Source organism: Monodon monoceros, unplaced genomic scaffold, assembly GCF_005190385.1.
Source record: "Monodon monoceros isolate NGI ecotype Baffin Bay Population unplaced genomic scaffold, NGI_Narwhal_1 Super_Scaffold_18, whole genome shotgun sequence".
Classification (NCBI taxonomy): domain Eukaryota; kingdom Metazoa; phylum Chordata; class Mammalia; order Artiodactyla; family Monodontidae; genus Monodon; species Monodon monoceros.
Genome location: NW_021703774.1, coordinates 125,812,674 through 125,834,960, shown reverse-complemented (window position 1 = coordinate 125,834,960; position 22,287 = coordinate 125,812,674). Strand labels below are relative to the sequence as shown.

Sequence of the window (22,287 nt, the reverse complement as noted above, 5' to 3'; positions counted from 1 at the left end):
AAGTAGTTCAAAAAATCAAACCCACCTCTAAGAGGTGAACATTCATTACCACAGAAACTATGCAGAAGTATTTGCCATAACTTCCGAAGTCAATACCAAAAAAGCAATTTGAGAAATATTTTCAGCAAAAGCAAAATCACTAAAATCAGACCCAGATCACTGTTTTCCAGCTGCTCCTGATGTTTGTTTGCATATTTATCACATTTAATTATAATTCTTGTATAATTTTTCCCAACAAGACTGAGCCCCTATCATACAGAAACTTTATTTTATTATTGCTGTATTCTTAGTGCCTTTATATATATTGTCCAGCACACAAGAGACATTTCAAAACGTTTGTCAAGAAAACGGTACTCATTTAGATAAATATATGTTCTCAGACTTAATGACTGACTCAAGGTCAGAGCATATGCTAAGCCTATTCATGCTTCTTGCCCACTTTAAAGAATATACTTCTCAAAGTCTCTCAGCTCTACAGAACAGCGCTTGATTGGAGCTCACATCTCATAACTTTTTTTAAATTTATTTTTATTTTTTGCTGTACGCGGGCCTCTCACTGTTGTGGCCTCTCCTGTTGCGGAGCACAGGCTACGGACGCGCAGGCTCCGTGGCCATGGCTCACGAGCCCAGCCACTCCACGGCATGTGGGATCTTCCCGAACCGGGGCACAAGCCCGTGTCCCCTGCATCGGCAGGCGGATTCTCAAGCACTGCGCCACCAGGGAAGCCCACAACTCATAACTTTTAATCAAAGGAATAAAATTTAGGAATTCCCTGGCCATCCAGTGATTAGTACTCTGCACTCTCACTACCAAGGGACTGGGTTCAACAGTCCCTGGTGGGGGAACTAAGGTCCCACAAGGAACAAAATTTAAAACCAAAATAAGACATTATTTTGGGACTTCCCTGGTGGCACAGTGGTTGAGAATCCACCTCCCAATGCAGGGGACACGGGTTCAATCCCCGGTCTGGTAAGATCCCACATGCCGCAGAGCAACTAAGCCCGTGAGCCACAACTACTGAGCACGCGTGCCACGACTACTGAAGCCCTCGAGCCTAGAGCCCGTGCTCCTCAACAAGAGAAGCCACCACAATGAGAAGTGTGCACACAGCAACAAAGACCCAACACAGCCAAAAATAAAATAAAATTAAAAAAAAGATATTATTTTGATATCAAATTATCATGGATGCAAGCAGGGAAACAAGCAATGTTTGTGATGGGGAAAACTGAGGAAGGTAGTTTGGAAATACACATCAAAAATCTTCATATATACTTTTTCTTGTGAAGACACTTTGCTTCTAGTTCTTTACTCTATGGAAGAATTACAAATACGCAAATATGGACACAAGAGTATTAATCTCAGTGTGGTGTACAATAAAGATGTCTAATACTAGGCAATTAGTTATGTAAATTATGGTAATTATCACAATAGAATAATATGCAGCCATGAAAAATAATGATGTTCAATTATCTTGGCATAGAAAGAGGCTCTGAAAATATGCTGTAAAAAGCAAGTAATAAAGCTGTGCACTGTAGAATATCATTTACATTTTTTTATGAGATGAGACTCATGTGACATAATTAACCATTTTACACTGAACTATTCAGTGTCTACTTAGTCTACTTTCACAATATTGGGCAACTGCCACCTCTGTCCAATTCCAAAACATTTTCATCACCCCAAAACGAAACCTGTATCCATTATGCAGGTGCTTCCCATTCCCCCCCTCCCCCAATCCCTGGTAACTACCAGCCTATGTTCTGTCTCTATGGATTTACTTATTTGCGAATATTTCATGTAAATGGAATCATGTAACACGTGACCTTTTGTGTCTGATTTCTTTCATTTAGCATAATGTTTTGGAGATTTATCCACCTTGTATCAGTACTTGATTTTTTTTTTTTATATAGCTGAACAATACTCCATTGTATGCGTATTCTATAGTTTATTCATTGGTAGATGGACCTTTCAGGTGGTTTCTACCCTTTGGTTATTGACAATAGTGCTCCTATGAACATGGGTGCAGTGCAGAATCATTTTAATGATAACAAGTATCTGTTGGCAGAGAATAAGTGCAGGAATATCAGCAGTCATTATTTTGTGATGGAGAGATGACAGATGAGTCTTTTTACGTTATGAAGAGCCTTGGGCTTTAGAATTAAGAAACCTGCCTCTATTTCCTCACTTGTAAAGTGAAGAAAATAAAAACTACCTAATTGAATTATTGTGAAGAGTAAATGAAACATTTGTAAAGTACTTAGAAGTACATGGGGGCACAAGGTAGGTACTGAATACATAGTATGTTTTTTAAAAATCTTTTTTGGTTTTACTTTTTGGTGACATTTACTGAAAATATTTTCCCCCAACGGAATAACATGTTAAACAGGCTTTTTTTTTTTTTTTTTGAGAGTGTATTTGCATGCTACACACTTAAGATGCATGTTTCTCTTTACTCATAGTCATTTGGGCTGGTGCCAGTCAAAGGCTGCCCAATTGTTTGATCTGATAATATCACTGTGACTTAGCTCTACAGTGTAACTCTCCCTCAAAGTTTCAATTAAAATAATGTTCCAAGTAGCGTTTACGCCAACCCTCTGCCACAGTTCCTGTTCCATTTTAGTCTTTGTTTCGGCACCCCTTTATATGCTGCATATGCAAGCATCAAGGTTTATACATTTTAGGAAACGTACAGAAGAAACGGAGGGACGGGTCAAGGGCACAGGCTTTCTTGTAGACACAGCTAGGAAAATACTTTGCGATCAGGTTTTTTCAAATATATAAAATTGCCTCCAGAATTCTTGCCTTTTTGTACTCCCTAGAAAACCTCAAATTTTATTTTTCATGGCAAACTCAAACTTCTCTGCCAGACGAGCACATCTTGAGCAGAGAAGGGTCACCGTCCGGAGCGGGCAGGGGCCTCCCCGGGTTTGGGGAGGCTGAATTCGCGTCTGCAGCCCCGGAGCCGCCCCAGCGCGGGAGTTTCGAGGGGAGCTTGGGGACAGCTGCGGTGTCACGTGGGGAGGCCGCGCGGGGACCGACGCCTGGGGCCCGAGTGCCCCCGGGAAAGCCGGTGCCAAAGGGCCGCATCCCCAGAGCCCAAACCTGGGCTTTCGCTAGGGCCTTGCAGGGAGGGGAGCTCGCCTGCCCGCCCGCGCCGGCACAGGTGTCCGGGTGACGGCGCAGAGGTCCCCGCGGGCGGGGCCGGCGCGCCGGTGCGCGGGGCCCGGGGGCCCGAGGGGGAGGTTCCCGCGAGGTGGTTCTGGGCTCCTCCTCGGCGCTCAGGTTTCCTCTTCCCGCCCGCCGGCTGCTGGCTGCGGCGCCGCCTCCCTCCCCCTCCCCCCACCCGCTCCACGGCCTCGGCCCGCCTCGCCCCCGCCCGGGCCTCCTCGGGCTCTCTCTCTCCCTTCCCCTCGAGCCTCCGAGGAACCCGCAGCCGCGGGGCGCCCGGGAAGATGGCGGCGGCGGCAGCGGGAGCCGGCGGCGAGGGGGGCGCGGGCCTGGGCGGCGCGGCGGGACCCGAGCCAGAGTCGGGGCCGCGCGGGCCGGACCCCTCCGCCGAGGCGCGCAACGACGCCCGGGGCCCGGCGCCCGCCGCGCTGCACCCGGAGGAGGTCGCCGCGCGGCTGCAGCGGATGCGCCGGGAGCTGAGCAACCGCAGGAAAATCCTGGTGAAAAACCTGCCCCAGGACAGCAACTGCCAGGTGTGGGGACGGGCTGCGAGGCGACGCGTCCCGGGGGCTACGGGGCAGGAGCTTTAGAGAGAAGCTGCCCACGCCCTCCCCCCACCCCCCCCGCATCCCCCGGTGTCCAGGCTGGTGCCCGGCGCCTGGGAGCGGTCCGGGGGAGGAGGGGGTCGTGCAGAGTTACGAGAACGGTCCTTGGCTTTTGCAGAGCCCCCGGGGTTTAGTGAGTCCGCGGTCATCCCGCGAAGGAGGCACATTAGGAAACTGAGGCTCGGAGAGGCGAATGAGCTTGTCCAAGGTCACGGGAATCTGGAGCGTTGTCTCTAAGTTCGGCTGGTTCCTTCCTTCCCCTGATGGCCCAGGGTGGTGTACTGGGGGAAGGGGTCGGGAAAGTAAGTGAAGGAGAGCGGAGGTGAGCTGCGGAGCACAGCTTGGGGGTGGGGGACAAGTCTTCGGGAGCACCCTGAGACTGGCGCAGCGTCTCAACGGGGTCCTCGCGACTTGGGTGTGCCTTGGGGGGCGGGGTCATGGGAAAGCTGGGAGTGAGTTTTGCTGTTGCAGGAGCACTTGACCAAGTTTGTATGAAACAACTCTGTCCCCTCAGTTTGCTAAGACCCTGGAATAGAGAGGTTATCGCTGCGGTTTGGGGAGCCTTGCAGCCGTCTTCTCCCTGCCGAGTACTGGAGGATTAGTTCCTTAGTGACTCCGAGGAGGCTTAAAGATAGGCTACTCTGTGTCTTTGATCCAGATTAACTGTTGCTTTAAACTCTGCATCTATTTGACTTTTTTTTTTTCCTCCTCGATTACCAAAGTTACGTGCTCATTGTAGGAAAGCTAGAAAACACAGAGAAGCGCAAAGGGAGGAATAGAAATCACCTGTATTTTTGATACTTAAAGATAACCATTGTTAACGTGGAGTATTATCTTTCTTTTCCTGTGCGTATGTATTTTTTTTACCAAAAAAAGTCGAATTTCTTTGACTATTAAGGCTTTCTTGTCTAGATGTTCACGTATCTTTCACATTTAATTGGAATTTCTATATTTTGTGGGGATGGGGAGGGTGATCTGTCCTGGTGGTTGCAGATTTGGGGCTCTTCGTGTAGTTCCTCCTGTAGTGGGATGCATGGAATTGCAGGGGAGCTGCCTGTTGATAACTGCAGCGGTTCTTCCATTAGATCCGTTAACTATTGAGACCAATGCCTCATTACTATGTAATTAGACCTTACATAGCCACTCACAATAAATGTGAGCATGTAACCTTATAACCCATAAACATGAAGGGCCATTTTGTTTCAAAAACAATGTAAAAAAGTCTCTGTCAGTGTTTGTACAACTCATCCCTCTTTCAACTCTTCCCATGGTTGTCTACTTCCCCTCAGGCAGGTGATGTTTTGTAATGCTATAAGGACACCTGCAATGGACCGATTTCATAGAAGCAACTTTCCCGTGCCCACGCAAGTATAGGACAGCAAGTGAGCACAGAAAGAGGGAGGCTTGGAAAAGGCAGATGGAATTAAAAAAAAAAATTGAAGAAATAGCAACTATGTGTGTAGATCATCTGGAAGAGAGGTGGAGAAGTGTCTTAATTTCTTTTGTAGAATGTCAACTATTTTTGTTATCACATTTCTTTGCATTAATTTTCAAAATATTTGGACCAAAAATTTTAGATAATTCTGTCTGTTCTTCCTTTGGTGTTGGTATCTTTCTCATCTCCATTCTCAAGAGACTTGAAAAAATATATTAAAGAGTCTAATAAAAGGAACAGTTAATTACCTGTTGTTAGTGATGGAGAGAGGTTTTATGAGAGTTATACTGATTTGTAATTTTGAGATATTCTTTCTCTGTTATGAATTTATGTTTCACCTAAATTTTAGGAGTTTTCTGTAAGGTAGCAAGCATAAACTATCAAATAAAGTTGGTTTAAGATCTGTATGTCTAGTTGGGTCTTTTACTGCCAAGTAAAGCATCTTAAATTTTTATGCCTTGCTTTTTGAGAGCTGAAGAGTTTCGTCTATAAGCAAAAAATAAATAACTAAAAGTTGTTAGGACCTAGAGACTAGTTTCCAGACTTGTCCTAGCCTTTGTTTTTTTCTATGATGATTTCCATAACAAACTATTATTTTAAATATTTCTGATAATATAGTTTTAAAATTTAAACAGATCAGTGTTTGATTACAGATAACATTTGTTTGAGTAGTGTTTTTCTTTTCTCTATTGTCTTCAGTGCTTGTACCTTTCCTAAGTTTTCTGATCACAATCATATTATAAATATCAATGGTCTGTGTTACACGAATAAGTAGAATAGACCGAAGTATGCTAATTTCTAAAAGCAATTAAAAGACACTCTTTTCTTCAGATTATTTAAACTGAGTTGCTATTTTTATTATTCCAATAAAATTAATATTTACTTGATCTACTTCTCAAGTTGTAATATTTTCTTGAATATGTTCTGCTAGGATTTTTTGTTTGTTTTATCTTTTATTTACCTTAACAATTATAATTCTGTTTTTACCTAGTGGCTTCATTTTACTGTCAACTTACTAGTGAAGAATTAAGTTTAATCTTATTTTGTATCTTTTAGCCAGTATCAGCTGGATAAACTCCTGTTTCCTCCTTATGAAGTGACTAACATGGTAAAAAAAAAAAAGTTACTACTTTTTGTTCAGTTTCTAAGTAATCAGATATTTTAAATACCCAAATTCTTGTTCTTTTCTAGAAGAGTCTGTGTTCATTTATTCTGGAATATCACATTAAGGATCAAAGTCATTCCTAACTCTGGTTCTCAAACTGTATAGTTATGTTTCTTGAAAAGCTATGTTGATGATTGATCAGTAGGAACCCAATAATTTTTTCTTAACATTTTTAAACCTTGGGTGTTTTCTTTATTAAACATAGTTTTTATAAGTCTTACTCATATTTTGTTTAATTTTTGGTATAACAGCATATACCAAATAGCATCCCACAACTTTACACTTCCTATGATTAGAAGGCACACTGAAGGTATTATTTTTTTTTAACATCTTTATTGGAGTATAATTGCTTTACAATGGTGTGTTAGTTTCTGCTTTATAACAAAGTGAATCAGCTCTGCATATACATATGTTCCCATATCTCCTGCCTCTTGCGTCTCCCTCCCTCCCACCCTCCCTATCCCACCCCTCTAGGTGGTCACAAAGCACCGAGCTGATCTCCCTGTGCTATGCGGCTGCTTCCCACTAGCTATCTATTTTACATTTGGTGGTGTATATATATCCATGCCACTCTCTCATGAAGGTATTATTTTTAAGTGGGAGCTTTTAAAGGTACAAATGTCAAATACCTTACAGTAGTAGAAATACTAACTCTAAAAAAATGAACGCCTTTATACTAATAAGTTCTCAAAAGAATAGTTACTGTGGCGTCTGTCAGGCGCTGTCTGGTGATCATCGTATGCTTTCCGGAATCCTCCCAGCCCTCTGTGTTCTCGTAGCTTCAACTCTGGTTCATATCCTTTTCATCTCTTGCACAGTTACAACCTTTCTGCTTGTCACTTACCCTCATTATTGTGCTGTCTCTTATTTTTTAGCCCATCCTGCTTACTGTTTCCCTGAGAGAGCTTCCCAAAGCACAAATCTGATATCACTCCCCTATTCAAAACAAGAGAAAACAGCAACAACAAAAATCTTTGGCTCCACATTCCCAGCACTGCTTCTCAAACTTTCCCTCAAATTCCCCCTCATTTGTCTCTTCTCAAATTGTAAGGAATAGTGAACCTGAATTAGCCTACGGCAAGAGTGAAATTGCTTTGAAGCTTCATGTTCTGTCTGAAAAATTCACATTAATTTTATGTTCTAGGAAAATTGGATTTAATATAAAAACAGTGACAAACTCATTTAACTTCCCTCCAAATTTTTTACATAAACTTGACACTTATGGAAGATGCGCCACAATTATCCTATGATTTTCCATACTCCTGTATTACCATGGAGTACTCAGACCCCACTTGAGAAGCATGACATACTAGGATAGAATTCTAAGACTCGAGGCTTTTTTTTTTTTTTTTTTTGCGGTACGCGGGCCTCTTACTGTTGTGGCCTCTCCCGTTGCGGAGCACAGGCTCCGGACGTGCAGGCTCAGCAGCCATGGTCACGGGCCCAGCCGCTCTGCTGCATGAGGGATCTTCCCGGACCGGGGCACGAGCCTGTGTCCCCTGCATCGGCAGGCGGACTCTCAGCCACTGCGCCACCAGGGAAGCCCTAGACTCTAGGCTTTTTGTGACTTGGCCCCTGTGTACATTTCTAGTCTCATTTTTTATTGGTTCTACCTTGGATTCTACTCTAGTTTTTTAAAGCTACCTCCATCCCTGAGTACTTCATGCCACTGTGATTTGGTATTTGTCTTTGTTAGTGTTTTGCAATGTTATTATAGTGATTAATTTATCATGAATAATATTTATAATAATTATTAGAATTATTTATAGTGAATAATAACAATGCTGTGAACACTGGTTCTTCTTCATTGTAGCTATTGTGTATATGTGTGTCTATATGTGTGAATAGTCTTTTGCAACTCTGACTTTAGAATTTTGATTAGTTAAGGTAATGCCCTAATACGTGGTTTTTACTTGTATTTCTATAAATTGTTTATATTTTATGGTTAACCTGATTCTGTTTCAGTAGCATTGCTACTGGGGTTTCAAATTGGAGAAATAGTGACATTTATTTACTATATTGTTTGAGTTCACTCAGTTGTTTTTTTACATATCGTATGCATGTACCTGTATTTTGTTTTTGTTGTAGTTATTTTTAAATCTGAAAGAGATTTTATTGTGTAATTAGAAGAAAATGTGAAGTGCTTAGGGCTAAATAGAAGAAACATTCTATTGTCTCACTTTGGGTATTATTAACTTTCATTTCAAAGTACTCTATTAGGGTAGTTAGTTGAGAAGCTTGATGGTTAATTCATAGAGGCCCATTTGAAAGCATAGCACTTTTTAGAATAACAAACCACCAAATGTAGGAAACTCTGGTTGATTTTCCTTTTAAAATCTATTTATTCCCATTTTTCTTTTGTTATTCAAAAACCAATAGAATTTTCTCACATGCTTTGTGTTCTTTAACTGTGGGATTTAAAAATATACATGATTTGTTTTCTCTAACAGTATATTCAGTAATTATTGCCTCTTTTTAAACTGACAGTACTGAGATGTTTTTGCGTTATGAAATCATTCTTTTTCTTATTGAGAATGTCATTTTGCTTACTTCCAAAAGTTACTTTTCTTAGTGTAGTAGTTTGTACTACTTAAAAGTTATCTATTATGTTTTCTTTTTTAGTGTAGTTAATCAGAATTGACTTACGAGTTCTATGTCTCTTCTGTGTATTGTATTATCCTATTCCCAGTGTAACAAGAACACTGAAAGCTGCTAAAGGAATATATTTCTACATTTCTGGGACACCACTGGCTCAGTGAATTTCTAGTCTTGGCAGAAATTCTTTAAAAAGTGTTTCAGCAATGCTTGTTCTTGCTCTGAAAACACATTTGAGAAGAGGAGTATTTTGTGGTTTGCATCACAATGCTGAGTGTTAAACAGTCCAAAGACGTCTGCCTACCTTATAGCCAGTGACCCTTAGGGTCTCCAGGGCTCATCTCTCATCTGTGGGCAAAAAGCTTTATGCTTAGCTCTGCTTAGCCCAGCAGAAACAGGCTGATGAAAGAATGTTAAGACATAAATAAAGAAAACAAAATCATCTATAAATTTAAATATCTATAATTGCTTATTAGAAACCCTGGCTCTGTTTTTACTTTGTTTGCCTAAGAGGCAGTTGCCTCAGTCGAAGGTGATAGTGTGCATTGAGGGGTACTGAGTGAGAAGTGGGGGCATCAGACCACCTAGAACACTTGTCTGTATTAGCTGTTTTGGCTCATGATTATCTGCAGAGGATTGTCTCTGGTTGCTATACTGAATATCTTCCATTTTTTTCCTCCAGACCTTTCTCCACTCTTCTTACCTGCTTTGTGTCCTCAGAGGCCGACTGTACTGTGAAAAGCACTAACAGCGCTCTCTTATTCTCTGATTTCTGATTGCATTTGGCCAGAGCCACTGGTGGGAGATCAAAGGGCAGAGGAGAGAGAGATTGGGGCATTTATTCACCCAGCTCCATCTCCGTGAGGTTACTGTGGCTTGGCTGTTTCCTCTTTCAAAGGTCACAGTTTCTTTCCAATGGAACCCTCCATGCAACTAAGCTCTCTGGGTTGTTGTAATCATTCCCCTTGCCTTTATTAGGCCTAGGGATTGTAGGGGACTGACTGTTGCTAACCATGGGCTTTCTGTAAACTTTTGTAGATAGTCTCTTTAAAAAATTCTCTCCAGTTACTTAGTCTTTGAGTGTGCCATCTGTTTCTTGCTGAGACCCTGATGCTGTTGCCTACTCAGTCTCCGTTCTTCCTCTTGTCTTTCCTAGTAGCACCCAGATTTTCCTTTGAGGACCTACCCTCCATTATTTAGGGACTGCATGGTTTGAGTGGATTTGCTTTCTGTCCCTATTTGTAGGAGTGACATAGACCAACAAACAGAATTCTTCTCTTTTGCCATTGGAATTGGTTAAAGGATGGGCAATAACCTGGGTGTAAGCCAGTCAGCACATGGTAGTCCCTTGGCCACAATGATTATTTCAGCCTAGTATAATAAAGAAGCTTAGGACTTTGGTTGTTAAGGTAATTCTTTCTTCCTACGGGATATGAATGCAGAGACACATTGCTCAGATTGTAGCTGACATTCTGAGGACAGAGCAGACATCCAAAGGAGGATTGACCTGGAAAGAAAGAAAGAAAGGAAGAAAGGAACGGAGGGAGGAAGGGAGGGAGGGAGGGAGGAAAAATAGAGGCTGAGCTAGAGCCCTGATCAAACTATATATGAAGCCTGACCTACCTTTGCATTTCTTAGTTATGCAAGACCCTAACTTCCCTTTATTTTTCATTTATTTCAAGTTGGGTCTTATGTTATTACCAACCAGTACTATCCTAAATAATACAGAATTTTAATTAAAAAACATGAAATTTTATTATTGAAAGGATGGTAGAAGACATTTTGTCCAACCCTTTTGCTTAAGACATGAACACAATTTACAGAGTCCTAAGCACATGGTTTCTAGCACATTTTTAACACCTTTAGTTTCAAAGAAATCACTGTTTTGTAAGGTATCCTACTCCATCTTCAGACAGCTTTTGTTATAAATGTCTTATTTATATTAAATATGTAAAATTTATTTCCCTGAAATTTTGATTTCTTGATCCAACTTCTCCCCTCTAGTACCATAGAGAAATTATGGTATTCTCTTTTTTAACTTATAACTTCACCTCCTTCAAACCACTACATTTAGGACATGAGTCTGAGTTTCCTCACCATCTTGTTTATTTTTCTCTGAATGCACACCACTATCATTTTGTCATTGCATCTCTTAAAATGTGGCGCCCGAAATCGATTATGGTAGTCTAGTTGAGATCTCCTTGTAATCCCTCAGCCAGAGCAAATTCTCTTTTCTCTGGATTTCTATAATAACAATAATAACCTTTGTTTATTAGATGCCTACTGTTGCCAGGCACCGAGCTTCATTTACATTATATTTAATCCTTTTTTCAAGGCTGTGAGATCAGATTTTTTTATTCTCATTTTACTGATAGGGAAACACAGATGCAAAATTAATGTCAAGCAATTTGCCCAAAGTCATTCAGCTTAGTAGTAGTAGAGTGGAGAAAAGCTAATGTCTTTTTTATTCCGAAGTTTATATTCTTATCCCACACTGTATTATGATTGTAATTCCCCTGCATACACTCTATATTGTGTTTCAAAGGACAGGGATTATGTAATATTTACCTTTGTGTCACCAGTGTTTAACCTAGAACCTGACACACTGTTCCAAGGGAAGTTTAAAACAGAAGGAGATGACCCACCTATTTGTTCTAAAATGCTGTACTTCTGTTAATGTGTGTGACACATGGCAGGCTTTCAGGATTAGTTTGTAAGATGAACAAATTTTGCATTGTAAGACTGTGTTAGCTTTTTAGGCCGTGAACTCCGTTCACATATAATTATTCTATCAGTCAACTGTTTATTGCATGTGAGTAAGTTGAAAGCTATAAACCCTCTCTCCAGAAAAGTTCTAATGTTCATAAGCACACAGAAATTTGCATGTAATTTCAAGGGGTTGTGGATCTCTTGTAATTTACCCCTGATCTCACTCTGGGAGATTTTAGACCTAAACTGAGAAGCACCTTTCCACGCCAGTGTAATTTTGATTATGTGTTTGGGACTTCACCTGAGTATGGACCATTTAAACAGGTCCAAAGCTGCTTCTTGAGAAGAGTTTTCAGCAGAAACTTCTGTGGGCCACATTTATGCATATGTGGGATGATCCTCTCTCTGGGCAAGAAAATAAATCAGACTTCTTAATTTTCTTTCTAAGAAAGTCACCTGTGTCACTTTACGTTTGATGTAAAAGCTCATTGTTCTCTGGTCACCCAGTATTACTAACACTTTACCTATTGTGCCTGACACAGGGTGGATGTACAGAATTCTTTTTCTTAGAGTCCAAGATATTACAGTGTAATGTTTCTCACTTAACGTGTGTTGTTCCAAAGGTTGATATAAAGAATGTCACTTTAAAACATATCAAGACTATTCACAATGAGTATTTGTTGATACAAAGGTTAATATAGGGCTTCCCTGGTGGCACAGTGGTTGAGAGTCTGCCTGCTGATGCAGGGGACAGGAGTTCGTGCCCCTGTCTGGGAAGATCCCACATGCTGCGGGAGTGGCTGGGCCCGTGAGCCATGGCCGCTGAGCCTGCACGTCCGGAGCCTGTGCTCTGCAACGGGGGAGGCCACAACAGTGAGAGGTCCGTGTACCGCAAAAAAAAACAACAAGGTTAATGTAAAGAAAGTGTCTCTTTAAAACATATCAAGACTATTCACAATAAGTATTTATTGCTATGAAAAGTTTCCCTTTTTCGATTTCTGAGTCTCTAACTTATTGTGAGTCTCTCAACTTGTTTTCTAGGCATTTGACGCTTAATTTTGTGCTTATTTACTCTCATTATCTTTAGATTTCCTTCGTCCTTATGCTTGTACATTTTCTTTGTGAATTTGAAGGTTTCTGTTAAACTTTTGTTACCACCTGAATGCCAAGATAGCATTAGAATTCACTGTATTTGTTTGAGCCTGTATTTGCATGCATATTCTTTGCCTCTTTTCCTGCCATCCCCTTTCACCCAGCTCCAGCCCGCCCCACCCTATCCGCTTTGCCCCAGCTAATCAGTTTTTATATCTTTCTTTAACCCACTACAGTGATTATCTGCTTCTAGTTCCCAGCTTGCCTTTATTTCCTGAACTTTGGATCTTCTGTTACCCTCAAGTTCAGCTGCTGGCTTTTGACTTCAGATCAGTCTCCTTCTCTCTGAGTTTATACCTTGTTCGTTTTTTACATCCTGATCTAGAGTAGAAATAATGGCAATAAACAAGAACATGTGAATCTGGGAAATTTAAATTTTGAAATAATCACAAACTTACAGAAAGGTCGTAAGTACTGTACAAAGAACTTTTTTTCCCTAAACTGTTTGAGAGTGAGCACTGACCTACTCTCTATCAACCTGAGTACTTTACTGTGTATTTTCTACAAATATGGACCTTCTCTAGCATAAACACATCACTACCATCAAACTCAAAATACTACCATCAAATCTACAGATCGCATTTAAGTTTTGCCAGTTTTCCCATTAATATCTTTTATAGTGAAAGGATCCAGTTCAGAATCATATATTGCACTTAGTTGTTGTGTCTTTTTAGTCTTCAGTCTGGAATAACTTGTCTTTTCCAGCCTTGACCCTTTTGAAGATTACAGGCCAGTTACTTTATAGAGTGTCCTTCAATTTGGACATTCTATATAATTGGATTAGTTCTGCATAATTAGACTCAAGTTACATAACCTTGGCAGGAATATCACAGGGTGATGCACGTTTTAGATTTGTCCCATTGCTGATAAAGTTAACTTTGATCCCTCTGATTGACTTTCATTAAAGTGGTATCTGCCAGGCTTCTTTAAGCAAAGTTTTTCCCTTTGTAATTAGTAAGGATTTTTGAGAGGAGATACTTTAGTTAAGACTGTATAAATATTCTACAGGCATACCTCATTTTAGTGTGCTTTTCTTTATTTGCTTGTCACAGATATTGCATTTTTTACAAATTGAAAGTTGGTGGCAACCCTGCATCAAACAAGTCTGTCGGCACCCATTTTTCCAACAGCATTTGCTCACTTCATGTCTCTGTGTCACATTTTGGTAATTCTCACAATATTTCCAACTTGTTCATTATTATTATATTTGTTATGGTGATCTGTGATCAGTGATCTTTGTTACTGTTGCAGAAAGAGTATGATGTGCTGACAACTCAGATGACGGATAGCAATTTTTTAGCAATAAAGTATTTTTAAATTAAGGTATGTACTTGTTTTAGACATGATGCTACTGCACACTTAATATACTAGAGTATAGTATAAGCATAACTTTCATATGCACTGGGAAACCAAAAAATTTGTGTGACTCACTTTATTTTGATACTCACTTTATTGCAGTGGCCTGGAACCAAACCCACAATGTCTCTGAGGTATGCCTGTATTCCCTTTCTAGTGTTCAATTTATTGATTTATAATTTTATATCAAAAGTAAACTCTTGGTTTCCTATGTTGTTCAACGGTTTATACTCCATTACTATCATTACTTACCTTGATGCTTTAATTGTTTTACGTTTGGACAGTGGGAGCTTCTTTAAGCTGGCTCCTATGTCCTCTTTTTAAATAAACTTTTTGTTTTGGAATAATTTTAGATTTACAAAAGAAGTTACAAAGAGAGTACCTAGAGTTCCTATATATTCTTTACCCAGTTTCCCCTAATGTTAAATCTTGTAACCAAGTACACTAGTCAAGACTAAGAGATTACATTGGTACATTATTATTAACTGAACTGTAGACTTTGGGTTTGATTTGTTTTTTTCACTTATGTCCTTTTCCTGTTTCAGGATCCAGTCCAGGGTACCACATTGCATTTAGTTACCACATCTCATCTCCTCAATTTCCATTCTGCATCAGTTTCTCAGTCTTTTCTTGTTTTTCATGATCTTGATAGTTTGGTTAGAAACTTTTTAGAACAGCCCTCGGGTTTGTATGATGTTTTTCTCATGGGAGATTAGGGTTATGGAATTTTGGGAAGAATTCCACAGAGGCAAAGTCCACTTCTGATCATGTCGTTTCGTGGGGTACATGACATCAATATGGCTTTCATTGGTGATGTTAACCTTGATCATTTCCTTAAGATGATGTCTGCCACATCACTCCTCTGTAAAGATACTATTTTTCCCATTCACTGTTCTTTAGAAACAAGTCACTAATTCTAGCACACACTTAAGGGAAAGGTCTTTTTTTTTTTTTTAAATTAAAGTATAGTTGACTTACAATGTTATGTTAGTTTCAAGGGTACAACATAGTCATTCAATATTTTTATGGATTATACTCCATTTAAAGTTATTATAAAATATTGGTGGGCTTCCCTGGTGGCGCAGTGGTTGAGAGTCCGCCTGCCGATGCAGGGGACACGGGTTCGTGCCCCGGTCCGGGAAGATCCCACATGCCGCGGAGCGGCTGGGCCCGTGAGCCATGGCCGCTGAGCCTGCGCGTCCGGAGCCTGTGCTCCGCAACGGGAGAGGTCACATCAGTGAGAGGCCCACGTACCACAAAAAAAAAAAAAAAAAATTGGCTATATTCCCCTGTGTCATATATTATATCCTTATATATTTTTTCCATAGTACTTTGTACCTCTTCATCCCCTACCCCTATTGTGCCCTTTCCCGTGTCCCTCTCCCCACTGGTAATCTCTAGTTTGTTCTCTATATCAGTGAGTCTGTTTCTGTTTTGTTATATTCATATTTTGTTGTATGTTTTAGATTCCACATGTAAGTGATAACATACAGAATTTGTCTTTCTCTGACTTATTTCACTCAGCATAATACCCTTCAGGTCCAACCATGTTGTTGCAGGTGGCAAAATTTCATTATTTTTTATGGCTAATATTCCATTGTATATATATACACACACCGCATCTTTTTTATCCATTCATCTTTTGATGGACACTTAGGTTGCTTCTATGTTTTGTCTACTGGTCCTGTGTACTTTTGACATGTCCCTGTCATTCACTGAGCACTTCCCTTTGCTTTTGACACAATACGCTGTTGCAGCTTCTGTTTTACTTTCTGTGCTTTAGCTCTTGAATCATCTATTTCATGAGAGACTGAATGCTTGTTTTCCCCCAAATTCATATGTTGAAGCCCTAACCCCCAGTGTGGCCGGGGTCTCTATGGAAGTAATTAAATTTAAAGGAAGTTATCAGGGTGGAGCCCTGATCTGATAGGATTATTGTCATTGAAGAAAAGACACCAGAGACCTCTCTTTCTGCTGTGTGCCTCACCCCCAGCCCAACCCCGATGTGTGCAAGCACCAAGGAAAGGCCATGTGAGGGCATAGGGTGAAGGTGGCCATCTACAAGCCAGGAAGAGAGATCTCAGCAGAAGCCAGATCAACTAGAACCTTGATCTTGGAATTCTAACTTCCAGAACTGTGAGAAAATTAAGTTTCTGTTGTCTATGATATTTTGTTATGGCAGCCCTAGATGACTCTTACAAAGCCTAGTTTCTTTTAGGGGAAAATACTATTAAGAAGCCAAGATCTGGGAACTAGATGTACTCATTGCCATTGAGATATCACTGCTGTCCGTTCCTCTTAGTAGGCAGAGCTAGAGAATATATGAGTGTATGTATGTGTGTACACACATATTTACACCTATATCTGTCTGTCTATTGAAAGGAATGAGTTCACACTGATATATCAAATTGCAGTCTAACTCCATAGAGTTCTTTCTAGTTTTCTCCCATTCCATGTTTGTTACTTTTTTTTTTTTTTTCTGACAGTGAGAAACCCGGTGTTCATTGTCCTTAATATATTTACTTATTTGAACAGCCCTCCTTTAAGTGATCAATCTCCCATCACCCCTGCAGATGACTGTGCCCTCCCGCATGCAGACACCCACCTCATCCAATATAAGCTCCGTCCTTCTGTACTGGGCTGTTCCACTGGCCAGAAGGCTTCCTCACCTTGCCTGAGTTCTGACTCTGTGCTGGGGTTTCCTTCTGGGCAGATGTCCTCCTCCCCTTGCTTGAGCTCTGAAACCTGTGGTATGAAATAAGATATTTTGTGTGAAATATGTGTAAGGGTACAGTAAGTGATATCTATTATTAGTGGTGTCGTGGCAGGCAGAATTTAGAAATGGTCCCCCAAGATTTCTAATCCATGGAACTGTGAATGTGATAAGGTATCACATGTGTTATTGTTACATTACATGACAGAAGGGGATGTTTGCAGATATAATTAAGGTTACTACTCAGTTGACTTAGGGGTATCAAAAGGGAGATTATCCCAGTAAGCCATATCTCATCATACTAGCCCTTTAAAAGCAGAGCGTTTTCTCCAGCTAGTAGCAGAGGGAGAAGTCAGATGATCTGAAGCACAAGAAGGGTTTGATGCACTGTTGCTGGGTCTGAAGATGCAGGGGGGCCACATACAAGGATTTTAGAGCAGTCTCTAGATGCTGAGTGTGGTCCCCAGCTGACAGCCAGCGAGAAAATGGGGACTTCAGTTCTACAATTGCAAGAAACTGAATTCTGCTAACTGCCTTAATGAGTGGAAGTGCATTCTTTCTTAAGAGCCTCCAGATAAGAGCCCAGCCTGCCTCAGCCCTTGATTTTAGGCCTTGAGAGACCCTAAGCAGAGAATGCATTTGAGCCTGCCGGAACTTTTGACCTACAGAACTGAGAGATAATAAATGGGGATTGTTTTAAGCAATTTAATTTGTTGCACAGCAATGGAAAACGAATACAGTATTACATCCGGGTGTTATTGGAAAGCAAAAACATTTGTGTCAGAGAAAAGGAGATGATGATTTCTGTAGGATTATTCTTTGGGAGACATGGTTATGTAAATATATCTCCTGGGGATATCTATAAGCAAGAACTGCTCAAGGAGAACCTCTTACTGCTAGATATATAATATTCATTAATTTGAGGTATGTAAATATTTTAAAGAAGAAGTGAGTTATGTATTAGGTTAGTGTAAAGAGAGTAATTGTTTTTTCTTTTTGAGCAGTTTAAACATATTGGTTTATGTTCAGATTGTAAAATAATCTTAGAAAAAATACTGTATTGGAGTTGCTAAAGGTAATATGTAGAAACAAATATTCATGCACTTAACAAATATTCAAGGTCTGCTTTTTGCCAAATGTTGGAGACTTTTTTACGAACAAGGCCAGATACATGCTATTTGCTATCAATAAGCCTACAATCTAATGAAGATACAGATATAAGCAGTGATGATAGGTGCTATAAGTGTTGCGATGAAAAAAGTAAAAAATGCTATGGGAGCACAAAAGAAAGATACCTACTCCACACCTGAGAGATTCAGAAAGGCTTCTTAGAGAAACTCATATAAGCTGAAAACCAGGGAGAGAGAAATTAACTAGGGGAAGGGAGAGAAAGGGAGACGTGAGGAATATTCATAGTGGTAGTAACAAGATATATCAAGTCCTAAAAAAAAGAAAAAGCATGGCCAAGAGTTAGGGCATTGTGGCTAAGGCGTAGAGTTTGAGAGGGGTAGTGATTCAATATAAGGCTAGCACATTAAGTAGGACCAGATGATTGTAAGACATTTAAGGAAGTTTGGGGTTTTTTTTAAGGTAAATGAGGATCCATTGAAATATTTAAACAAGGGAGTGATGCTTTCAGATTTCTAGCTGTCTAAAAGTAAAATTATGTTGTTTTTATCTCCCAAACTTTGTTCTTAGCCTGATCTCTGTCCTAAGGTTAGGAGGTCAGTGATGCAGTAAGCATTAGGAATGCGATGGAAATGAATAGTTCATAGGTTTTATTTTTGTATTGATGATACTTAAGATATAGTATTCATTGTGTTTGCTCTAAGGTCTGTCAACCTGGGTTTGAATCCCAGATTCGTTACATACTGTCTATACAAGTCCCTTCTCTAGGCCTCAATATCCTCGGCTTTAAAATCGATAATAACATCCAACTTTAAAATCCATATCATGGGTTTGTTAGGGTTAAACAAAGTTATTTCAGTAAAGGGCCTGAGAGAAAGTAAACATTCAATAAATTATTATACTGCTAATAAAAAAGCTGAAAGTTTACTAAATATTTTTTTAAGCCAAGTCAAAATGTTCCCCTGGCAAAGAGTAGGTATTCAAAAGAACTTCCCAGCAAAACAGCTGTATTGAAAGCTGTTAAAAATTTAGCCAAGTTAAAATTGACACTGCATTTACTCAGCCAGTACCACGAAATGTATCATATGATGGGCCTTGTGTTGGGCCCAAAACAGTATTATCTGGTGTGTAACATTCAAATGCAGTTCTGAGCAAGCAATAGCTTGTATAGGTGTGGAGCCTGGGAGAGAAATTTGAGGTGGAGATAAAAATTTGGAGATCACTGGCATGAAGATGGGACTTAAGTCATCTCAGTAGATGCAGAAAAAGCATTTGATAACATTTAACACCCATTCATAATAAAAACTCATAGCAAAAAAAATAGAATACAAATTCCTCAAACTTAAAGATTATCTAGAGAAACCAAAAGCGATCATGTTCCATGGTGAAATATTGAAAAATTTCCCTTTGAGATTAGGAGCAATACCAGAATCACTTCTATTCAAGATTGTACTGGAAATTATGGCTAGAATAATATGGCTAACTCCAGCTGACTAAAAACTGATAAGTGAAAGAAAAAAATTTAAAAACTTTTGGAAGACAAGCTATCGTATGACCTTGGGTAGGAAAGGATTTCTTAAGGCACAAAAAACAGAAATTCTAAAGGAAAAAGCTGATACATTTGGCTTCATTAAATGAAAAACTTCTCTTTACCAAAAGTACCCACAAATAAAATGACAGACCACTTACTAGGGGAATACATATATAATATGCTTCCCAACAAGGAATTAGTATCCAAAATATTTAAAAAAAATTCTACATGTCAATAAAAGAAAATATAGGGCTTCCCTGGTGGCGCAGTGGTTGAGAGTCCGCCTGCCGATGCGGGGACACGGGTTCGTGCCCCGGTCTGGGAGGATCCCACATGCCGTGGAGCGGCTGGGCCCGTGAGCCATGGCCGCTGGGCCTGCGTGTCTGGAGCCTGTACTCCGCGATGGGAGAGGCTGCAGCGGTGAGAGGCCCGCGTACCAAAAGAAAAAAAAAAAAAAAGAAAAGAAAATATAAACAATAGAAAAATGGGCAATAAAGATAAGTAAATGTTTATCAGAAGAGGAAATAAATGGTAAACAAATATGAAAAATACCTGTATCAGAGTTCTTCTGAGAAACATATATAAAATTTATATTAATATGTATTTATACTATATACATACATAGAGAAATTGATTGATTGATTGTGAGGGCTGGCTAGTCTAAAATCTGTGAGGTATACCGGCAGGCTAGAAACTCAGGTAGGTGTTGATGCTACAGTCTTGAGGCAGGATTTCTTCTCCAGAATACCTCGATTTTTCTCTTAAGCTCTTCAGCTGAGTAGATGGGGCCCACCTGCATTATCCAAGGTGATCTCCTTCACTTAGAGTAAACTGATTGTAGATATTAACCATATCTAGAAAATACCTTTGCAGCAACACGTAGATTACTTAAGAACTGGATTCTGGAGCCAAGTTCACACACAAAACTAACCATCACAATGCCCTGCCTTATTAATCAAGGGAATGCAAATCAAGAGCACAAGGAGGTATGATTTTCTATCCACTAAATTGACAAAATTTAAGTGTCTGATGAGACCAGGCATTGTAAGGGCTCCCATATACCATCGATGGGAATGTAAACTGTAACAATCTTTCTGGTAAAGAAGCTGGCCCTTTCTTGTAAAGAGGATCCTTTGAGTGTGTATAGCCCAGGAATTTCCCACTTTCAGAAACTTTTGCACAGGAACACCAGGAGATACGTAAAATTTACAAGAAGGTGACAGTAGTTTAATAGCAAACAGTAGCAAAATAGCAACAACCTGGAAACAAATCAGATATTCACTGATAGAAAAATAGATATGTAAACCATACTAAAATCACAGAATGGAACGTTAAACCATAGTGAATAAATGAACAGTAGCCGTGTGGATCATGAGTGAATTTTAGAAACATAATATTGAGTATAAAAAGCAAGGCAAAGAAGATTAAAAATAGCATAATACCATTTTTATAAAGCTCAGAAACAAACCAAAACAATGTATTATTTGGGGATACAAAGCTGCCTGAGGACTCCAGCTATGGGGGATGGGCTAGTGCAGGAAGGCATAGTTAGATGGAACAGTGTTGCCAATGTCCTAGTCTTTAAGTTTGGTGTAGAGCTCCTGGGTGCTTATTTCATTATTATGCCTCATAATATATGTTACAGATAATCCTTTTGTATTATCAAATCACTTACAATTTTAAAAGAACATAAATAAAAATATTTTTTTCATTCCAAAATGGAATTTAAAAGCAAAGTGCTTTAATCTATGAAAGCCCTTTTTAGAACATAAGTCTGCAAAGGGCTTGGAAGACAGTGTGATTCAAGTTTAAAACTAAGGCTGGGTTTCATTCAGGAGGAAGTCCACACCAGCTAGAACAATGGTTTGACTTTTGGGGGGTTATTAACAGACTGCTTTGAGTTGAAAGCTATTAAACCTCTCCCCAGAAAACATTTCATATGTGGAAAACTTTTCATTTAATTCCAGGGGGTGATGGTGAATCGGGTCTGGAAATAGGTTACTAAAGCTATCTAACAATTACCAATTTCGATGAGCTCATCTTACTGTAAGAAATGTGTAACTGATATTGCTAGTCAGAGGACAAAGTATTTGCATCAAAGGTGCAACTTCATTCCTTAAAGTTAGCTTGTAAGTTGAAAGTGTCATAAAACTAGATTAGAACAGGGAGACATAATTTTAGTCCTTTTGGTTTTGTGTGGTGTGGAGCACAGTAGAATTTTGGCAAATGGTTGTTAGGACTCTCTTTCAGGTTTTAAGTTTTTAATTTGGCCAACTTGCCGAGGCTCAAGTTGAGGGGTGACCCACTTTTGCCTGGGTCAAGGCAACCAGGGCATGGAGAAAAATAATTGTTTTTTTCTTTGCAGGAAGCTTTGTAAAGTTTCCCAGTTGGCAAAATCTGTATTCCACGTCTGATACATAGGAAAGCTATGATTAGAAATATGGGTGTTTTAAAAATAAAATTTCCAACTTGCAAAATGCATCTTTGAAAACTTAGGTGGTTCTGTTAGCTAAATGAGTAATATAACATGTCAATTGTTTATGGAGACTTGATCAAGTGAAGAGCAGTATCATGTTTTCTTTATCTGGCATTTGACAGCTGTTAACTAGTGAAATGAGAGATTAAAGTTTGTGCAACTAAAAGCACACACTGGATCCTTTCAAACAAAACTGTGTCACCTATATAAAGTATAATATTAAATTAGCTGATTGGCAAAATATATATGGTAT

The 22,287-nt window shown here is 39.7% G+C and overlaps 1 protein-coding gene across 2 annotated transcripts in view; it reads left to right on the top strand.

Annotated features, from left to right (window-relative positions):
* Nucleotides 1–3,453: 3,453 nt before the first annotated feature.
* Nucleotides 3,454–22,287, top strand: part of RAVER2 (ribonucleoprotein, PTB binding 2) — a 102,542-nt gene continuing 83,708 nt past the window's right edge. For both annotated transcript variants that reach the window (XM_029227838.1, XM_029227837.1), the window contains exon 1: nt 3,454–3,702. In XM_029227838.1, the coding sequence (XP_029083671.1) occupies nt 3,454–3,702 (249 nt within the window). The remainder of the gene's footprint in view (nt 3,703–22,287) is intronic.